The 22,271-nt window shown below is 42.7% G+C and overlaps 1 protein-coding gene across 7 annotated transcripts in view; it reads left to right on the top strand.

Annotated features, from left to right (window-relative positions):
• Nucleotides 1–22,271, top strand: part of SMAD9 (SMAD family member 9) — a 68,453-nt gene that overhangs the window by 3,353 nt on the left and 42,829 nt on the right. For 5 of the 7 annotated variants that reach the window (XM_025209796.1, XM_006028385.2, XM_025209795.1 and 2 more), the window contains exons 2-3: nt 12,963–13,586; nt 20,400–20,657. In XM_025209796.1, the coding sequence (XP_025065581.1) occupies nt 13,175–13,586; nt 20,400–20,657 (670 nt within the window). In that variant the 5' untranslated portion in view covers nt 12,963–13,174. Of the gene's footprint in view, nt 1–3,207; nt 3,316–12,962; nt 13,587–20,399; nt 20,658–22,271 lie in introns of those variants that run through there. The other 2 variants (XM_025209798.1, XM_014522140.2) reach the window with 2 other exon arrangements.

Genomic DNA, 22,271 nt, shown 5'->3' on the forward strand with positions numbered 1-22,271 from the left:
CATAGACATCCCTATTGTTTCCTCTCTCTCCTATCTACTTAGAAACGCAAACAAAAACTCTTGAGTTTACTTAATCCCTTCTTTTCCTGGAAGCTGGTGTTAAGGTCCATGTTGCAAAATTAACGCTGTGCTCCTCTCACTAATTAGGAGTACCTCAGGATTCACAGAAAGCTGGAATGCATTTCATGTGTCTTTGTCCCAACAACCTCAATTCTTCCAGCATCTTTCTGTCATTTTAATATTACTGCCATTCTCCCTTTATCCAACCCTGTCTAGCATCTTGGCTCTTCTGGTTCCCCACATTCCCAGCCAGCTCTTGTCACTTCTTTCTTTACAGTACTTCCTAGGTTCATCCTTTCCCTCCCTTTGCTGTTGCCAAAGCATTAGTCCACACTGGCAACTTTCCATCTTGATACTGCAACCTTCTACTTTCCAGCAGCCTTATTTTTCTCAGCCCTCTCTGCTCCTTGTCAGAATTACTGCTGCCAAAATCCTGTTCCTGTCTTCTTTGCTTCAGTTCTCTCTCTCTCTCTCTCTCTCTCTCTCTCTCTCTCACACTCACACACACACACACACACACACACACACACACACACACACACACACACACACACACACCAGAATCTCTATATACACTGCCTTTGTGACTTTGTGTTAAGTTTTTAACCCACTCCTTTCAGAGCTCTCCAAATAAGAGCTTCCCATTAGCTTCAAAACTGTGGTACATTACAGAAAGAAACAATGGATCATTACACGCTGTTCTACTTCAGGCTTCCCTTCACCCTCATTACCAGGCTTCAGAAGGAGCAAGATCAGGTCTGTCTTGATTAGCTAGTACTCGGTGTTTGTTCTGTGTTGTATTGTACTTGGCCATGCATATAGACTAAGCAGCAGTAGGCAGGGAGCTGTTGTTTGTTTGGTCTGATTTACCATTCTACAATGCAGTGTTTGCTGATTGTACTGTACCGTGTCAATAACACTTTCAAATGCAAATAATTGTGCTAGTGATAGAATCATAGAAAAACAGGGCTGGAAGGAACGTTAAGAGGTCATCTTAGTCCAACCCCTATGCACTAACTGAGCCTTCCATAGTATGGAGTCTTGTGACATTTCTGGGGCAGCGGAACTATTTGTTATACCAGGGATGGCCAGTCCATGGCACATGTGCCATGGGCAACTACTAAATGTAGCATGTAAGCCCCAGGCACTCACTAAAGGAAGGTGCCCAAATGGAGGCAGGGAGGCTCCAGCCATGTGAAGTAAGTTATGGGAGGACACTGCTGTGAGAGAGAAGAGATGTCAGTATCAAAAGCCAAGTTAACTCTTTCTTGGCCCTGCAGCCACTGCCAAATTCAGGGCTTTATATCTGTGCTGTATATATAGGGGCCTACCCAACTCAAGGAAGCAGCTGGCTGATTCCATGGGGTGATCTTCCAGTTGGCCACAATTTTTACGGTCCGATTGTGGCACGTGCCCTCTCCCCCAACGCCTCTGATTGGCTGAGAGGCCCCAGTGCCCCCACCCCTCCCTACTGATTAGTGATACAGCCTTGCTTCTCACTACTGATTGGTTGCAAGGGCTGTCTTTCATGTGGCCCCACCCCTTGCCACCAATTGGTGGAGAGCAGTAGGGCCGCATGACAGACAGCCCTGTCAGCCAATCAGTGGCAAGGGATGGGGGGCAGCAGCCATCTTGGTCTCCCATTTGTGCTGATAGCCTCCCTCCCATTTTCACCCCGGGCAGGGTGTGTGGCCAGGCTATAGTTCTTTGAGGACTGCCAGCATTTTATTTTCAGTAAGTATTTTTTCCCCTGCAGATTTTGCAGGAATTGCCGTATTTCACAAGAAATGATGGATTTCGCGATTTTTGCAAAATCACAATTTTGGTAGGTCCGTAGCTATATAAAACTGTGGTTGTTGCAGAGCCAGAGAAGGTTAACCTGTCTTTTGGGGTGGTACCTCCTCTTGCAGCAGTGTCTTGCCCTGACTCTGAGACTTAAGCTTCCCTGCCTACATTGTGGTGCTCCAGGGCACAAACTCTATTAGAACAGCACATAGGGAGAGAATGGGACTGAGTTTGTGGCACACCTACAAAAGTTGGCTACCACTGTATTATTCAGTGATGGTGGGCCTAGGCCCACCAGGAATGACAAGTTATAGTAGTGGCTAGAGGGAAGCCATTTAATGGATAACAACTATAAATTCTTGGGACAGCAAATGATAAAGCAGGAACAGAAGTGGAGTTTATAGGTTAATGACAATAATATGATCACGGGGCTCAAGATTACAAAGTTTGCAATATTCAACAAAGTCGATTCTTTATACATTTAATTTTCTAGATCAGCAGATCGCCTTTCCTGGTTGTGGGCCAGAATGACCTGTCTCAGGTCAGGAAGACAAGTGCTGGAACCTGCCCATAGCCAGCGCTTCTCCCCATTGTGGCGCTGAGAAAGCATCCACACCCAGTACTTCTCCCTATAGCACCATGGAGAGAGTGTTCACAACTGGCCATTCACAGGAAAAGCCAGGATTATTATCCCATTTTACTGATGGGCAAACTAGGGAAGAGAGAGAGAAATTGATCTGCCCAAAGCCACAGGCCAGTGGCAGAACTGGCAATGGAAATCTCAGTCTCCTGAGTCCAGTGCTGTAGTCACTGGCCATGCTGTCCTAAGCAGCAATTATAGGCCTGCATTTTCATGTACAGTTGGTTAAATTCAGGTACCTAAACTCATAAAAGTTCCTTGATTTTCAAAGTGGGAAAATCCTACAACTCCAAGTGAAGTCATTGAGAGCTGTCAGTCTCCTACTGATAGAATCTTCCATCTTTTCTTACATTATAATGAAATAATCAAATTCCATGTAAAGCCTGGTCTTGTTCAATTGTCCCTGTGCAGGAACTGGGTGGAAATGCCCAGTCCACCATCAGCAGCTGCGCTTCATACCTTCTGCGAAAAGGCAGAACTCCTAAATTCATACTTCCTGTTGGTGTTCCTGAAATCAAACAGGGGCTGTTTACCTGACCAGAGGCCCAGGGAACATAGGGAAGACAACAGACTACATGAAATCAGTACTGAACAAGTAAGGGATTTCCTACAACACCTGGACATTTTCAAGTCTGCTGGGCCAGATGACCTGCATCCAAGAGTCCTGAAAGAACTGGCTGACCTTATAGCAGCACCACTGATAAAGTTGTTTGAGCAGTCATGGAACTTGGGAGTGGTCCCGGACAACTGGAAGAGGACCAACGTAGTGGCCATCTTTAAGAAAGGGAAGATGGATGACCCTGCAAACTAAAGTCTGACTTCGGTCCTGGGTAAAATATTTGAAAAGTTTGTTAAGGAGGCCATCAATTACAAGCTGGTAACTGATGGGGTATTAAAAAGCAACCAGCATGGCTTTGTTGAGGGTAGATCATGCCTGACAAACCTAGTGGCCTTTTATGACCCAGTAACTAGTCATCTGTATGAGGGACATGAGGTTGATGTCATTTACTTAGACTTCAGTAAAGCCTTTGATTCTGTTTTCTAAGGGATTCTCTCAACCAAACTGGAGGGTACTGGGCTGGACCAGTCTACAGTGAGGTGAGTGGAAAACTGGCTTAGAGGCCACTCCCAGAGAGTTGTAATTGACAGGATGGCGTCATCCTGGAGGGCCATCTCCAGTGGTGTCCCCCAGGGATCAGTACTTGGAGGGATAGCGTTCCCTCTAAGACACGTTCCCTCTAAGCCATACAGGCACACCTGGAAGCGTGGCATGAGCACACCTGTGCTTAGCGGGAACGCTGCTTGGATCCATGCTCTTTAATATGTTTATTGGATGAGGGGGTGGAAAGCTCAATGATTAAGTTTGTAGATGATACTGAGCTGTGGGAAAATGTGGGTACTTCAGAGGATAGGGTAAGGATCCAGGATGACCTTGACAGACTGGATTTATGGGTGGAACGGAATCAGGTGAGGTTTAACAGGAAGAAGTGTAAGGTTCTTTATCCGGGTAGGAAGAGCCTTCACCATAACTACACAATGTGTGGTGGTCCACTGGCTGGCACAGCATCTGAGCGAGACCTGGGGGTCACGATCGACAGGAAAATGAACATGAGCCAACAGTACGATGAGGTTGCCAGCAGGGCTCTTGCGTGCATCAACTGATGTGTTGCCAATAGATCCAGGGAGGTGTTTCTCCCTCTCTATTCGGCATTGGTGAGGCCAGAGCTGGAGTACTGTGTCCGGGTCTGGGCACCGCACTTCAAGAAGGATGTGGATAAGCTCAAGAGGATACAGAGAAGGGCCACCCATATTATTAAGGGTATGGAGGATAGGCCTTATGGGGAGAAACTCCGGGAACTGGGCCTGTCCAGTCTGAGTAAGAGAAGGCTGAGAGGTAACTTGATAGCCACCTACAAGTATGTCAAGGGTGAGCATCAAGATCTAAGGGACCATCTTTTCAGGAAGGCACCTCAAGGGAGGATGAGGACCAATGGGCATAAGCTAATAGAGGGTAAATTCAGGCTGGACATAAGAAAAAAACTTTTTCTCTGTAAGGGTCACCATTCTGGAACACGCTCCCAGCAGAGGTGGTGCAGTCACCATCCTTGAAGGTGTTCAAGATGAGGCTGAACAAGCACTTCGTTGAGCTCGTCTGAGCCCAATAATGTCCTGCCCACAGCAGGGGACCGGACTTAATGATCTTACAGGTCCCTTCTGGTCTATCGATTCTATGATTCTGTGAAAGAATCCCTGCTGCTGCATCCAGCCACAGGCAACTCCAGTAATAGCAGGATCATCCCGGCCCTCAACGTTCTCCTTTTCCCTGGAATATGGGGTGCCAGATCACCTACAGGCTGGGCTTGTAGACACCCAACACCAGTTGCTCCAGATCTGTATCGTGAGGTTCCATGCTACGGTGGGCTCAGTTAATGCAGAGCATTGGTGGGGTTCAGGCAGAAAAGCCTGCATGTGAGCCTTACATCATCAGCCATTTTCCAGTCATACACAGAGAAAGCCATTTCAGAAAAAAGATTTGAATATGCTGCATTACATCTGGTTTACCTCTACTTGCCATTGATCAGATTGGAAGTTCTTTCTTCTAGACCTTTACTTAGAAACATCTTAATTTTGTTTGCTGTGCACTGTTTTACCTTCAGCTACCCCAAATGATGTCATCTTCATAGAATCATAGGATAATAGAGAAGTAGGGCTGGAAGGGACTTTCCAAGGTCTTCTAGCCCTGTGGTTTTCAACCTGTGGTCTGCAGACCCCCAGTGGCCTGTAAACTATGTCTAAGGGGTCCACGAAAAATGACTATGATAAGTCAAAAGTATGTGAATACCTACACTTACAATTCAAAAGCATCCACACCTCCATTTGAAATTTCCAAAGGGGTCTGCACCTCCATTCAAATTTTTTTAGTGGTCTGCAGATGAAAAAAGTTGAAAACCTACTCTGTCCAACCCACTGCTCTAGTCCAACCCGCTGCCTGAGGCAAGATCATCCCTATCCGAAACATCCTATACAATCCATAATCTTAACTCTGCATAAGACTACTGTCAACCCTGACACAACACAGACTTAACACTCTAACCTGCCACAAATAAAGCAGGGGAACCATGGCCTCCAACCTCCTGCTTCTATGAAATGTTGTCTATATAAGCTCAAGAGATGCTGGGTAGAGGGCCACATCCCATACTGGAGAGGAAGGCAAAATCTGACCATGGGTAAAATTCCTTCCTGACTCCAAAAATGGGGATTAATCTGACCCTGAGCAGAGAGGCAAGAATGTCTGGCTTTGGTCCCTGCAGGAGCATTGGCATGTCTGAGATTCAGGTCACCCAATCAAAGTCCCCAGCCTTGGCTGTAGCTGACAACCAATGCCTCTGAAGAAGGCTTAAAAAACACCCTGACATGTAGCAGAAAAGGGTGGGGGGAGCAACCAGCAAAGCCCGCAACATAGGAAATACCTATAGGAGAATGTAAGCCTAGATCATCTCTGACCAGTGGCTGGCTGACATCTTCATGTATACCTCCATTGATGAAGAGTCCACAACTTCCCTAGGCAGTCTGTTCCACATCATACATCAAACTCATCATACATCCTTCTGGGCTGATTAACATAATACAATAGGGTTATGTACTGAGAGGTGCCTAACACCTGAGTTTCCACTGATTTCAAGGGAAATTGGGGGGCTGTAATACTCTGTATAACAATGGTCCCCATTATAGGGGATATTGCTACTTACAAGTGGTGTAAGGATCCCCACAGATACTTAGGTAATGTAGGTGAACTGTGATGAGAGGTGAGTGTCAGAGACCACAAGATTGGGAGCTGCTGTGTAGAACCTCACTGAATTCAGCCCCAAATCTATTTTTTAATCATTGCACAGTCTTATAATTATGAAGAGAAAATGCTACTGGCTTTATCCTTTACCTTTTATTTTTATTAGATTGATAAGCAGTTTGTTCTATGGACATGAGGTGCTAAATTTCCAAGTAAAATAGCCTTTAACATATTCAGCTCAAAGTATTAGACTGGGTAACAGTTCTGTACATCTGTCTCCTTTACAATATTTTGAACATCTAACTCCAAGTAATTCCTTTTTCTAAAATGTTCATTGGGAAAATCTCCAAGAATGCCAGTGATTGATAACAAGGATTACAGAAGCCAATTAGTGTGGAAATAAACTCTAGTCTAGCAGTGAAAGTGGAGTTCTTTTACAGTTTCCTTCTTCCTTTGTTAAGTGGTTGTCCTGGAGGCACTTGAAGGAAGGATTTACTGGAGAATAGTCAGTGTTTATTTTAAATGCATGAACTCTGGATATATTTTTTTAGTGTTTTTAACCAATCAATTTTTAGAAACACTGTTGTACATTGCTGTAATTTCTATGGCAATGCTGGGTAGGCAGAGAATGTAGGACTCCCCCCATCTGTAACATGGGTATAATAATATTTCTTCCACTCCTTTATCATTCTCATTTATTTTCACTGTAAGCTTTTGTTTGGAGAAGGGACTATCTCTTGCAATATGTCTTCACAATGGCTTGCATAATGTGGCCCTACTGTCATCTAGAGATTGTAGACACTAATAAATAAGAGTCGTCATTGGTTAAGCAACCATTTCTAGCATGTTCTTTGGGGTCCAACCCAACAGTCCTTATACAAGGAAACTCTCTTATTAATTTCAAATGGAAGGTTTGATTGAACAAGGACAATATCATTGGACTGTTATTCATGAAGTAAGCTATTATTCATGTACAAAAAGGAATATATGAGATTTAGTAGGACAGTTAAGTCCCAACTGTACCCCAGTGAGAGTAGTATCCTAGAAATTAAGTGTAACTAAGTTGGGGATCTCAGAGTAGTTCATTACACACAAAAAATTTGGGCACCAGTTTCTCTAATTGATACCAAGAAGATAAATGCAATCAGAGAGATATGCTTTGGGTTAATTGGACCACTTGTGTGTATTCCTTGTATGATCTTAGGTCAGTTTTGATTTTGGCATTGTATACAGTTCTCCTAAGGGTCCGAGCAACTGGTAGGGAACAATATTGGTACATAAATTAGAATCAAAACATTAGTAGTACAGCTACTAAAAGACAAGTGGTTAGCACGCAAGTATTGCAATTTAATATGCTTACACTTGATGGGGCGTAAACCAATTTGCACTGTGGCCTAATTGCCCTTTGTGTGTACATTTATATCTGTTAGCCAGTATATTGCTCAGTGGTGTGTATTCATTGGGTTGTGTCAAATGCATCTTAGATTTCTGGCTTGATAATATTTTAGGTCAAACAGGAGTGTATAACTTCTGGTGAAAGAATCTGGATAACTTGGAGGGACTGTGGTACAACTGGCGTGATTCCATAACCCCGGAGTTAGAAAATATTTAGAAGACTTACATGATTTTACACAGGACACTACATTTTGTCCTGACCTCATTCTGTAAGCCACTGAATAAAACTTCAAATGAAATATACAATATAAGAGTGGCACCAGAAAGAATGAAATGCATGGCTTTCCTTTTGAGTTAAGATAGTTTTCTAAAGCATGTGTAAAAAGGCTTTCAGAAGAGGGATGGGAAAAATGAGCATGGTTAGTTTGAGGATTTTGCAATAATTTAAATCCATTGGAATAAACAATGAGATAGTGACAGGTTTGTGTAGACTGGAGTAATGTGTTCTTAACAAGGGTCTATTGTTGTTGTTGTTATAGGTTCTTTGCTCATTTGGGGCCCACATGTTTGCGAGTTTCCCATCTTTTGTTATTTTTCAAATTTGGTTTTCTTCAGCTACCATGTGCTGTCTAATGCACACGTTAAAGAAAAGACCTGTGGGAAGAAAATTACACTCTTTCCCTGTAAGTTCTTTCCCAGTAATCTAAGGTGTTCCCTCTTAACAATTAATATAATAGATATATGTCTAGATGTTTCCCCCTTTAAATTTGCAATCTTTTAAACTGGGATGATTTTCTCTGAAGATGGCTTCTTTTTCTTCTCATTTTGTGGTGGTATTCTGAAGATTCTAGTTATGATATTGACAGTATTCCAACATCCATGAGTGTGTAGTTCCAAAGTACTATGTAGCATGTGTCTAGCATCTGAATATATCTGTTCTATGGACTTATTTAGCTGTTTCAGTGATATTGAGACTGATGACAGCAGCCTGTTCTAGGCAGATACTCATGTCTCTGTCAGCAGAGGTCTATAGTTAGACCAAAAAATGACCTAATACTGAGTCCTGGGGACGTACAGCAGGGCTTAATCCTAATATTTGCACGTGTGTGTGTGTGCAAGTTCATGCAGGTGTATGTGTACACCTGCATGCATGTACATGTGTGCATACATATATATGTGCATAGCATTTGGCAAAATTAGCTTCCCTGCTTCTACATAGCAGTCTGTTTTGAGCCCAGTCCTTTTTGCATCACTGTCAGTCACATTCTTCCTCTTGGCTTCAGAGTAATGCCCTTCAGTTGAAATTAATTCCTGTGCTGAAGACAACCCAAGTTCACCACTTAAGTTGGTAAAATTGGTTTTAGAGGAGACTGTAGTGGTGCATCAGTCTTGTTCTGGTTTGTTCCCCATACATGAGTTTCACCAACATCATTATGATTTGCTTGTAGTTGGCAGTAACTCTCACAGGCTTATGGGGTGTTCCTACTACAGAAAGAAACAGTCCTGTGGCTTTGGGCTCCAGAGCTGAGTTCTGTGAGACTGGTTGATGGGGCAGTCTATCCATCTTTCCCAGCCTTCATATGTGGACCCACAGACTAAGCAAGCATTCCACACAGTCTCAAGGAATTGTGGAGTGCTAGAGAAGTAACTGTTGACTGAATAATTTAAGTACCTACATGTGTTGCATATGATGACAACACAGATCTTGACATCCAGAAACAATGAACCTGGAACTGGCAATAATAGTTGCATCTCAAATGGTAATACAGTACTCATGTCAACAAAACCATGGAATTTGGGGATCAGAGCCGGGACACTTTTTTCAGTGGTCTCAAGTCATCAACATAGGAGAACGTGTCAGATGATCAGAAATGGAAACTTGTCAGAGTCAAGTTTTGGACATCCGAAAAAACTACTTCACAGTTAGGGCGGCTAGGAGCTGGAACCAACTTCCAAGGGAGGTGGTGCTGGCCCCTACCCTGGGGATCTTTAAGAAGAGGGTGGATACCTACCTGGCTGGACTCATTTGAGTCCCATTTTTTGTTTAGGGTTCTTTTGTTGTTCTCCCGCCCTGGCGGGGGGTCGGGCTAGAAGATCTATTAGGTCCCTTCCGACCCTAAAACTATGAAACTATGAAGTGCTGTTTAAAGCCTTTCAGATGTTTAACTTTTCCTGTGCTCCAGCCAAGTGTGTATTGCTTGATATGAAACATTTGTTTTAAAGAAATACCACCCTAAAAAAAATCATTACATTCAATTAATTGTGACTTGTATTTGTCTCAACAACAGGAGAGCAAAAAAACCTGCCGAGGTATGTCACACTGAAACATAAGGAACACATGCCTTTCTCTGCTTAATAATACACTGTGGGTGTATCTACATGTTCATTAATGCACTGTAGTTACTGTGCACCATAGTTACTGTGCACATTAATTACTGCATACCGTAGTAACTGGTGATACTACACAGTAGCGCCAGCAAATTTTTTTTCAGATGCTAACTACGCAGTAGTCTGGACTGCACAGTAGCGTATTAGCACAAGTTTTGCCTGGCACGCTACTGTGCAGTGTTATTAGGCTACTGCTCAGTTAGCATCTTGTGTAGCTGCGTCCAGTAATCTATAATCAGTAATGGTACTGAAGGAGTGCTATATAACTGCATTTATTAAGTAACTGTATATCACATAGAATATATTTCTATATTGTATTATACATACAGTCAGTGAATAACTACAGTTATTCAATAGCAGTATATTGTATGTATATCACCAGGTGGCATATAATACAAATTATCTTTATATGACCAGTTAGATTTAAAAGTATATATTATTTAAAAAAAAAGTTGAGAAGCATGAAAGGAAATTGCACAATATACTTATCTTAGACTGCATCACATGATCTGCAGTGCACTGCTTTTGCTTCTCTCCACATACCCTTGGCCTCTCTCCCACTAACAACAATAGTGTTCAGACTCATACTGATGTCACTGTTGAGTTATTTAATTTGACTGAGAGAGATTAATGTGTTTATTTAAAACCCTGTTCAAAATGGAAAAAAAATCCCAGGACAATGCTCTTACGTGGACATGTGTGTTTTCAGATCTGATGATTGTAGTGTTATATTAACTTATCACGAATGACTGTTTACATACACTAATGCCTGGGGGGACCCTCAGATAAGAAATGTGACCCATTTTCTCTGTCAGCCTAAAGCAGGTACTTAGAACTGGTAATGATACTGGGAGCTTTCATCACTAGTGCTCTAGGCTTCCCATTCCAGCTGTAGGGTCTAGTCCACTAGTGCTCCATCTGTGTTCCCCTCTTGTTCTGTTTTTCATTTACTCTTGTGATACCAGGGCCTGGAGCAGCCCGGTATCTATTATGTACAATGGTGCATGCTTGTGTACATATTACATTGTGTGCTGGGCCTCTTCCCTGCACCCAGGCCCTACCGTCTGTTCCTAAGAGATGGAAAAATTTATTTAATGGGAGTTGAAGGTATACAGTGCTTTCTGAGAGGACTAAATTCCTATTGCCCTTTTCCCCAGGGCTCATAATGTGCATCCTCTGGGAAAACAACAACATGTTGACAGCAGCAAAGACCATTGCGATTTGGAGCTGCATGCCAAATAGTTCAATTCCATAGTTTGTCCTCCTTCCATGATTGGGCTAAGTGCTATCCAACCTCCCATGGCTCATGGAAGTCCATTAGGAACCTGAACTTGCTCAGTTCCTGTGCACATGGGTATAAGAATTCACAAAAGGAGACTGTACGCTCTACACCCCAGAGGTAGGGACCTACTGAAATCATGGTTTTGCAATTTTTGTGGAAACCGTGAAAAATGGCGATCTCTGCAGTTGCTGTGAAAAATGGCATCAGCTGCAATTTCCAAGGAAATCAACTTAAACTAAAATTAAAAAATAAAATGCTGGTTTTCCAGTGGCAGCCAGCAGCCCCCAGCAACCTGCCCAGGAAGAGACGGCACTAGCTGGCAGAGCAGCATGCAGGGCAGCAGCCAAAATGAGGCTGCCCCCTTGTGTCTCTCTGCCAAGCAGTGCCGAGAGGTGGGACCTCTCTGCCTATCAGTGCCAAGGGGCAGGGCCACCATGAGATGACCACAGAATCAGCTCTTCAGGCTGCAACCAAGGTGTGAAAATTGCTTTCTTTTGTCCCTACCCAGAAGGCTCTGCAGCTTATCTCCTTTGACGGCTGCACACAATCTGTGGGTGTTATGGATATAGGGAAGAGATAGGAATGGCCAGGTAATCTGCTACTGAGTGGTCCCCACAAGTGTAAAGCCTGTAAATTTGTGGAGGGCCCAACTTGTAGGCTACACGGGCAAGCGCGCACAGAGCCGCGTATCCTTGAATGTCCAGGTTTAGTAAGGAAAAAAGAACTATTCCACCCTAATCTTATTCACATGCCTTGTGCAAAGCTCAGCTACTTTGCATGGAAAGATGGCTACAGAGGCTCCAGTCAGTAGAAATACACATTCCTATTAAAATGACTGTGGCTCCAACTACAGAAAAAACTCAAGGCCCAAGCCTTTTCTATTACTACCGGAGACACAACAACAAACAGAATCTATCCCACACAACCTACCCTGTCAGAAAGCCCGTGTTTTTTATCCAATAGCTTTGAATAATTGGAGGCAACTACACAAACTGAACATGCACATTAGCCTTCCTCTTACATGGTAGAGAAGGAGGACATGTGTTTAGAAAATAGCTTTGCGATCTCTTTATTGAAAATTGAGAATAAGGCAATTAAAGTGAAATATGCAGTGATTGTTTCACACCTTTTGACCTCATTATTTTAAATTCATGGAGGGATTTCAGTTCAGAAAGGTGCTGCCTCATTTAGGTTTCTGACAGATAAGATTTGGTGCCTAGGTTTAATTTTTGTGTAATATACTTCAGCAGCTCCCAATACTTTGAGATTTTGTTAAGAATGCTAGTGAAGATTGCCTTTATAACAAAGAACTTTTCCTTTGCAGTGATTGCATCCCCAGTGTTGCAGCACTCTGTAAGTGCTGGAGAACTTGAAAGTGACATTAGCTAGAAACTGACTCCAACCACTTGTGAAAGTCAATAGCTGTTTTGTATTCTGTTTAACTTAAAAAGAGATGAAAAGGGCCCAGCCTCAAAGTGAGTAATGAGGACAAGACTGGGCCCCAAATAAGCAGCCTATAAAGTGAAATGTAAATACACTTTTAAAATGACTTCTCCACATACTTTTATTAAAATATGGATAAGGATGTGTGTGCAGCCTAACTATGGTTTATGTTATTGTTCCAGGCTGGATCAGTATTTTCCTGGTATTTAAAGAGGTCTGAGAGCCTCCCAGTTGGAATACACCTAAGCTGGATTCAAGATCACAAAGTTTCAAATGTGTGGAAGAAACTGGTTTTGAAGACAACAGCTGAATAGTGTGAAAACTTCACCCAGGCCTTGTAAGCAGCAGAGAGATTGGAACTTCTGTTTACTCTTTCATACACCCTCTGTTTCTTATGCACTCCAGCACCCCTATTAGTTCTCTGTTCTCCTTCACCAGCCCAGCAGTAAAGAGACTGCTGGGCTGGAAGCAAGGAGATGAAGAAGAGAAGTGGGCAGAAAAGGCTGTGGATTCCTTAGTGAAGAAATTAAAGAAGAAAAAAGGTGCCATGGAAGAACTTGAGAGGGCACTGAGCTGTCCTGGCCAGCCCAGTAAGTGTGTCACAATCCCACGCTCCTTGGATGGGAGGCTGCAAGTGTCACATCGTAAGGGGCTGCCCCACGTTATTTACTGCAGAGTGTGGCGTTGGCCTGATTTACAGTCTCACCATGAGTTGAAACCACTGGAATGTTGTGAGTTCCCATTTGGCTCAAAACAGAAAGAAGTGTGCATTAACCCATACCATTACCGACGGGTGGAAACCCCAGGTAATTATATTATTTCAAAATGATTCAGCTGTATATTGGCATTTGTGGTGGTGTATCTGTACTTGGTGAATCATAACATTTCTTACTGTGAAAGAGGCTCTGTTCATTTGGAAAGATCTGGCTGATCTTTCATAGAATCATGCTGACCAGATGCTGATGCATGCTGATAATTCATCAGCAAACGATTTTTAACAAGAGGCCCTACTTCTTGATACAACTAAATCCCACTGAAAGCAGCAGGAACTTGTCCAGGGTGCTGAAAGTTTTTCTTCCTTAATATATTTGGGTGCTACCTACTCTTGCAAATCTCTCAATACAATCTGTTGTTTCTGTTTTGCTCATTAGCATGAAATTTAGGTATAAATGAGTTTTTGCACAAATATTGTAGCTTTGATTCAGAATGGCCCGATCCACTCTGTAATCCACAATGAGCTAATGTCTTACCATTTCTATTAAAAAAATTAAGGTTGGTGAGGGGTGGCCAACCTGTAGCATTAGTAGCCTCTGTGTTTGTCATGTGGTAGATCAGGGAGGGGACAAGCAGCACAACAGCAGACAGGACAGGAAGCAGAAGGCAGAACAGGAGATTGGGCATGGAGCACAGAGTAGGGAGTAGAAATAGCAGCAGATCAAGCAGGGGAAAGGAATTGGAGTGGTATTTGGGGTGGGTGCAGAGTTTATTTGTGACATGCCTGCCAAAAGATTGGCCCCCACTGGTCCATAGGGTGGATTCATTGTCATGAATGGTCAGCCAAGTCTTCTCATGGTATAAACACATAGCAAGTTAAAAGGCAGGGGAGGGTAACTATTCAGGGAAGCTCATATGTCTGTCCACTCCTACCCCACAATAAGAAGCTAAACTGGAACAGGTCACTACTGAATGAAAATAAAACTCTACAGTTTTAGTTTCCATTACAGGAACATGAAGCTGTCACCAGGTGACACATGGAAATCTGCTTCCCCTTTTAGCTTGGTATAATTTTTCATCTATCCCTACCATCAAAATTCCTGATATATGGCATTTGTTGGGGTTTGTTTAACTGAATGCACACTTGTATGTTTGTTCCACAAATTCCTCATGCCACTTGAAATTTTTCTGCTGATGATCCTCTGCAGGGTAGACTTCATCAGCTTTGAATGAATCCATTACTCCACTATGAGATTACTTCATTTGGACTTCTATTGCAATGAAACTGCTGAACAATAATTATAAAATTACTCAGTCCAATACTGAAAATATAGCCCATGTTCCAGAAATTTAATTTGTTAGCGGATATGATTAATAACTCTGCCACTGAAGATACTTGATCAAGAACATCACTGTAAAGCAGTGATGCTCAATCTCCAGTCTGCAGGCAAGATTCAGTCTGAAAAGCCATGTCATCTGACCTGTGGGTCTCCTCCTGAGTCTGGAAATTTGGGAGTGGTGGAGTGGTGGCAGTGTTAATTGCCTCTCTTGCTGCCATATTTTTGGACGTCTGGGGAGCCTCATGGGTTGGATGATGTAGTCCTGTGTGCTCAATCACACCAGCATGGAGAGGTCATTCCATAGCCACTCCTAGTGGATGGGGCCAGGTGGGCACATGGACACATCTGGTATGCAGGGGTGAGCTGGTGCACTGGACCACTCCTGCAGACCAACCCTGTGCTGGATATGGCCTGTGGACTGTTCCTGAAGGTTGAACACGGCAGCTGTAAGGTGACACTGCAATCAGATAAATGAACAATGGGCTTTTGCTTTTTCTTGTAATTTCATGCTTATTAAGTGAGAAAAAGACATTTAAGATTTTTGAACAGTTGGGTCTGCTCCTCTTTCCTGTGTTCCTTACATTAACATTGAGCTCTCACAGTGGAATTTGCCTGTCTGTAAATATTATCTTTTCTAAAATCATACAGATAAATTGATAATTACATGTTGTCAGCAGTTAAAAGTGGAAGGCTTCATTCTATGATTTATGAAAATAAGCTATCTAAAAATCTTAGCAAAGATGCTAAAGAATGAAACCATTTTAAATTTTTTTCTTTTCAAGTTGTAGACTTTGATGTCTTTTTGTTTACTGATGTAACCCCGGAATTACTCCACTGAAGTCAAAATAGTTACACCAGCATATTTGTTAAAAACAGTGCAAACTTTTAAATACAGAATTTTGTCCTCTTTGATGTCTGTTGATAGCTGTCAATCTGTGTCTGTTCTTGATGCTGCTGTCTATTTTGGAAGCTTATTCTGTTCTTCTGGAAATCTAGTGGTGGGCATTTGTTCAGTGAGATCTCCTTTGAACAAAACAGGAGAGATTCCAGTTTTTCTAATTCATGCGACAGTTCTGGCTTGCTGAAAGCAAAATGCAAATCCTCCATATCTAGGTTGTCATTCCATAGCCTGGCATGAAGTTCTCGGCCTTAAGAGTTTAATAAATTGTCCATTGGATTGCTTGGTAATAAATCCTATCCTAATCACAGAAATGCTCCACTGTATTAATTTTCTTCACAAATGTCCTGTATTCTCTAATTTGCTCTTCCCATGAATTCTATGACATCTGCTGTGTTGGTCCTCTTCCTGATGGCCTATTCTATACTTAGATCCTTCACCTTATATCAAAACCTTGTTGTTTGATTAACTTCCTGCATTCCTCCTGTGCCAAAGAGGTGGGCAACTCACCCATTAGCAGACAGGGAAAGATAGCAGTAATGTCACAGACCTCCATTAAGCTTAAATTCTCATCTGAGAATCAGGAGATGTATTGACTTAAGCTCACAGGTTACCTCAGGTTTGTAAACTGTGCCAACCATTAAAATGTAGGTATGTGGAGCCAACAACTCTCAGCTTGTAGCTGTCGATGGGACCCAGATAGTGCCCAGAACACATTAGCTTTCCCTAATTTTTAAACATCTCCTTTATTCCCAAGACTGAGAGTTGGAGGTTGAGCATAATGCTCCCAACCCTAGATGGTGCACCCTGGATGGCTCATGTCTTTTTTTCCTGTCTTTCCTCCAGGTCATAAGTCTGAATTAGAAATGGGTAACTGCCAACTGAAGCTGCAGTTTTAGAATAATGTAAAAGCTGCCTAAGCATTTGTCCTATAATTTTTAAATGAGATCACTCAATTGTAGATAATGAAGCTTCTAATGTGCATTGTTGCTGTAGACAGCAAAAGCCTAAGTGAACTTTTGACTTGTTCTAAATGAGTCTTGTCGTCAAGAACAGCTCTGTAAAAATGAAGGTGTGGTAACTCCCTAGCAAGAGGGCTGCCTACAGATCTATCCTACCACATTTCTATGGCTGTTAAAATGGAAAAATGGCTGTGTTCCAAGAGTTAAAAGGACACCAGGAAGGTATTTTAATCCTGATGAAGCTTAAAACTGAAATCTGTCTCTTTATCATTTTTCCTCTTTGTTCCACGTGCTAGCTATTATGTTACTGTAGCATTACTCCTGATCAAGGGCAGAGGGAATAGCCAGGAGCTGGGTGAATTTAATCTAGGGCTAAGTGTCCAAAAGTAGAAGATTCTGTAGCAGTATATGCACAGTCTGAATCTGCAGGCATGCTATTGTACCCATTATTTTTAACCAACAACTAGGGAGGATACAAATAGGTAGCAAATGTCATGCTCACTAATAACTGCAGTCAGAGGCACAAGATGGTCACATAAATGCCATAGGTATTTGCATCTGATGCATGGACAGGTTTTCAGCAAGATCCACCAAGGTAGATGAGGGAAGAAAGTACTGGGCAAGCAAGAAATCCAAGAGCAGCAGCCACAGGCCTCACGATCAGTGTATTAGCCAACACTGTAACCACTAGTGTGGTCAGGAAGAGGGATTTCTCCCCAAAGAGCCATCTATGATACTGGGTAAAAACTGGAGGAAAGGGGCAGCCAGGAGTGGAAGCAGTCTAGGCTGCTGCAGGTTGGGTATATGGGAGTCATGCAATATATCATTATCTTTCCTGTAGACACCCTTTCTCCAGCATTGTTGCATCTTAGGGTCAAGAGAGTGGCAACTCCATGCAAAGAAGCAAGGAGAACAAAGAACTGTGGGAGATTCATTAGCCACAAACATCAGACTCTCCCCTACCCTGGGGGTCTTCAAGAGAAGGTTAGATAAGCATCTAGCTGGGGTCATCTAGACCCATCTAGCTGGGGTCATCTAGACCCAGCCCTCTTGCCTGCCTATGCAGGGGGTCGGACTTGATGATCTATTGAGGTCCCTTCTGACCCTAACATCTATGAATCTATGAATCAGAACCTCCACTTTAGCTTTGCCTGTAATTGGATTATATAGTCATCAGAACCTTTACTTTCACTGCCTATAATAAGATTATAATCCAACAATTAGATTCCAAACATGGAACATTTTTATAAATTTATAAATTTTCCATGTGTAGAATCTAATTATTGGGGATTCATCTGATATTCATTGTCATCTTATATTCAGGTAAATATGATAGCTAGTCTATAAGGTGCAAATCTACCCTGCTTTATGCCCTCTTCTAACTTCCCAGCCCAGCACTGGGTATCCACTTGCAGCCTGGTCAGGAGGAGGCGGCAGTGAAATGTTCCTTCTGTCTTCAAACAGCCAGAGGGAGGTACTGGTCAGGTAGATGGATCCAGTTTATTAGGCACATTGGAGGCTTATTAGAAAGATAAAGACCAATGGTAGGGCCCCTAGTTAGCCCCTTGAAAAGAACCTGCCCCCACTGACTTCTGCTTCCTAGTGCTTGAGAAGACGGCTTCTCTTTTGGCCATTGCTCCAAGACAGTGAATCCCCTTTTCACTTCCTGTCTGACCCCAGGCTTTTCTCCTGGTCCTTAGCACTGGATCCTCAGGTTTTAAGGTTTTTGGGAAATTTCAAGTGTTGTATGTGCTTGTGGGTATAGAATTGTGACTGGGGAAGGTGAGAGAGACAGGAAAGCATTGATGGAAGAGGAATAAATTACCAAAAGGATGATTTTTGGGTGTGAAAAAGTGGAAAACGACAGGAGAGAGAGAAAATCCAGCAGGGAAATAATGAATGCAGAAAAAGTGACACCTCCATCTGCAATAGAAAAGAAAAGAGAGGAGATGGAGTGAAAGCATGAGTGGAAAGTTCTCAAAAAGTGAGACTCAACAGGGAGTTGAGGTTTCCCTGTTTTCTGAAACAGGGAATGGATTAGAAAATATACCATAATTAAATACAGCAAACAGCTCTTTTCTTCTAAATTACAGGGTTTGACCACGGGGCCACTCTATAGTACAAATAATTACTATGCTGGTTAGTAGATTTCGGGTGTGAATAGATGAACAGCTTTGCCTCTACGAAGTGGAAAACCAAACTGTAATCACACTTACTGTGGAATAGAGCAGACAGATGATGGATTTACAATTCATATTGTCATTTATAACAGACCCGTTAATTGCTTTGTGCTTCCATGCATCAGCAAAGTGACAATATACCTAGACCCATAGTACAATACTAGGTTTCAGGCTAGGGAAACTGAATAAGCCTTTTGAACTGGTTATGTTGTTTTCCTATTATTGAGACAATTTATCTTCAGTCCAAGAACAAAGCTGCTGACTTGTCTTCTGTTGTCTTTTTGGTTTATAAACTAGCACTTCCTATGAATTCCTAACTATGAGAGGCAGCTTAATGGATAGGGCACCCAGTGGGATCTTCAAAAGTTCCTTGGTTCAGGTCCTGATCTTGTTACACTCGTGCTAATCCACAGTAATTCTGATGATTTCAACCTTGAATTTTTTACATAACTGAATTCAGATCTGAATCTTACAGCTTAACTTTTTACTGTCCTGACTATTTGGCATTTAAATTCATGTTGTAATGCTATATTTTGTTTACACACACACACACACACACACACACACACACACACACACACACACACACACACACACACAAGCTGTACATATTTCTATCATGTATATGTTCTAGTTGAACTTGTATTTGAGTTTCCTTTAGAACAGTGGAAGCTAACCTTTTTGTCAGGCATGCCACGAATTAGTCCTGTACCCTCTCCAAGTGCCACTTAAATCCCCTTCCCCTGCCCAATTTGCTGTTTTGCTTTCTGCTTCCTGCCATATCTGATATTGTAACATCTGTCTCCTTCTGTGCCACAGATTGGCTACTCCTGCTTTAGAAAATACCAGTAAATGCCTATCTACATTATCAGGTGCATAAGCAGCTTTTAAAATCTGGCCTCTTTTCTTCTTGTGCCTCAGTGTTCAGGTCTATAACGTGCAGTTAATATATATATTGACCCCTTCAACCTTTGAAATATACAGAAGAAATATGTTAGATAGTATTATTTACTATTAAACTGGGCTCTGAATTTGACAACAACTGTTCCTCAAGAGGATCTTGGAAATCTTTGACTTACCCAGCAAGGTCTGTAATCACGAAGAAGGTAAATACAGCACTTCCATTTTTGGTTTGTGTATATGCAGCACATGCTTTAGTGTATATAAACTGAAATCAGAGGTCATTAGGCTTATGGTGCCACAGTACTCTTTTAATACATGTAAATGGCTGTTTAATAGCTCTGTGTGTGTCCAATGCTGTCCCAGAAGAAAGATTGGTTGTTGAGCAAGTTTATTATTCCCTAGTTTCAATGAAGGATAATGGATAAATTGATCTGTTACCTGTTCTAACCAAAAACAAATCCTCTTAAATAGTATTAAAAAATTTACAGCATGTTTATATCAGCATTCAAAGAATAGAACAAAAGAATGACATTTTGGTGGGGTTGTACTTGTGACTAAAAGAGGTATAATGTGCTAGAATGAGATTTTTACTAAAATATGTCCATTCTTCCTTTATTTACAGTGTTGCCTCCAGTACTTGTTCCAAGGCACAGTGAGTTTAACCCGCATCTCAGCCTCCTTGCCAAGTTCCGAAATGCTTCCCTCCACAGTGAGCCCCTGATGCCACATAATGCCACTTACCCTGATTCTTTCCAGCATCCTCCCTGCACCCCTTATCCATCATCACCTAGCAACATCTTCTCTCAGTCACCTAGCAGCATCAGCTACCCTAATTCCCCAGGAAGTTCTTCTGGACCTGGAAGTCCATATCAGATCACAGGTAAGAGGAAAAGATGGACTTCAGATGTTCTTTCTATCAGTGGCCATATTTACACGTGCACTTAACTGCAGCATAGACTAATTAGCTGTGGAATAAAGCATCACTGTCTACGCGTGCAATGGTATTAGGCCGCAGTAAACTAATGCTGCAATAAGATAGTACTGTCGGGGACAGTACTGTATGCCAGTGTAATTTACTGTAATTAAACGCATGTGTAGATGCTGCCCACAGGCATAAATTGTGCCCAGTCAGCCCAGCCAGCTGGGAGCCAGACTCCTGCCTGCTGCCTAGCCACATGACCCTACACTTTCAGCATCCTTGTGCTCCAGCCAGCCCCTCCACAGCCAGACACTGCCGCCTGGCATAAACACCACCACCTGGTGGAAACTACTCCACCCTGGCTCAAATTGCTGTTGTCCCAGATACACGTGTAGACAATGTGCCCAGGAGTAGTTTATTTTGACTTAAACTGCTCCAGAGCTTATTGCTTCTAATTGCACATGTAGAAACACCCAGTGGCCACATCTACACAAGACCCTGACTGGGCAGTAATCAGAGTTACTGTGCAGTTGTACCAAGGAATGATTTTGTGATGCTGACAGCACAGTAGCTCATGACTACTGCTCAGTAGCATCACATCATGCTTCCTGCCACGTGATGCTACTGCGCAATCAGCATCTTTTGTAATCATGGCCAATGAGTGTTAAAGGGCTTCTGTGTAGGATTTGATCTTGCTTGTTCTTCAGAGGCTGAAGGAAAAGGGTGAATATGCTATGATTGAAGGTAGAGAGTTACAGAAAGGGATTTGATGGATCTGTTTATTAAATCTGTTTTATCACCCAAGGACTCTGGGGAAGCCCAATAATTTAAAAACTTAAGCAGGAAGTTCAGTGGTGCTTCTGAATTCTCCAGGTGTAATAGGCATTAATAGGCTCTTCCTCATGGGAAAAAAAAAGAGAAATTAAAATGCAAAAATATATGTTAATGCAATATGGATTTTGTGAACCTAATTCAGGGAAATCATAGAATCATAGAATCATAGAAGTAGGGTCGGAAGGGACCTTGTAGATCTTCAAGTCCGACCCCTGCCTGGGCAGGAGGGAAGCTGGGCTCAAGTGACCCCAGCCAGGTAGGCATCGAGCTGCTTCTTAAAGACCCCCAGGGTAGGAGCCAGCACCACTTCCATTGGAAGTTGGTTCCAGATCCTAGCCGCCCTAACTGTGAAGTAGTTCCTATGGATGTCTAATCTAAACCTACTCTCCAACAACTTGTGGCCGTTATTCCTTGTTATCCCGGGGCGGGGCTAGGGGAAACAAGGTCTCACCCAAACCTGCCTGGTCCCCCCTAGTGAGTTTATAGATGGTCACAAGGTCCCCCCTCAGCCTTCTTTTGTGAAGGCTGAACAGGTTCAGGTCCCGTAGCCTCTCATTGTAGGGTCTGCCCTGCTGTCCCCGGATCATGCGGGTGGCCCTCCTCTGGACCCTCTCAATGTTGTCCACATCCCTCTTGAAGTGGGGTGTCCAGAACTGAACACAGTACTCCAGCTGTGGCCTGACCAGTGCCGCATAGAGGGGGAGGATCACCTCCTTGGCCCTACTTGAGATGCACCTGTGG

The sequence above is a fragment of the Alligator sinensis genome, unplaced genomic scaffold (assembly GCF_000455745.1).
Source record: "Alligator sinensis unplaced genomic scaffold, ASM45574v1 scaffold413_1, whole genome shotgun sequence".
Lineage (NCBI taxonomy): Eukaryota > Metazoa > Chordata > Crocodylia > Alligatoridae > Alligator > Alligator sinensis.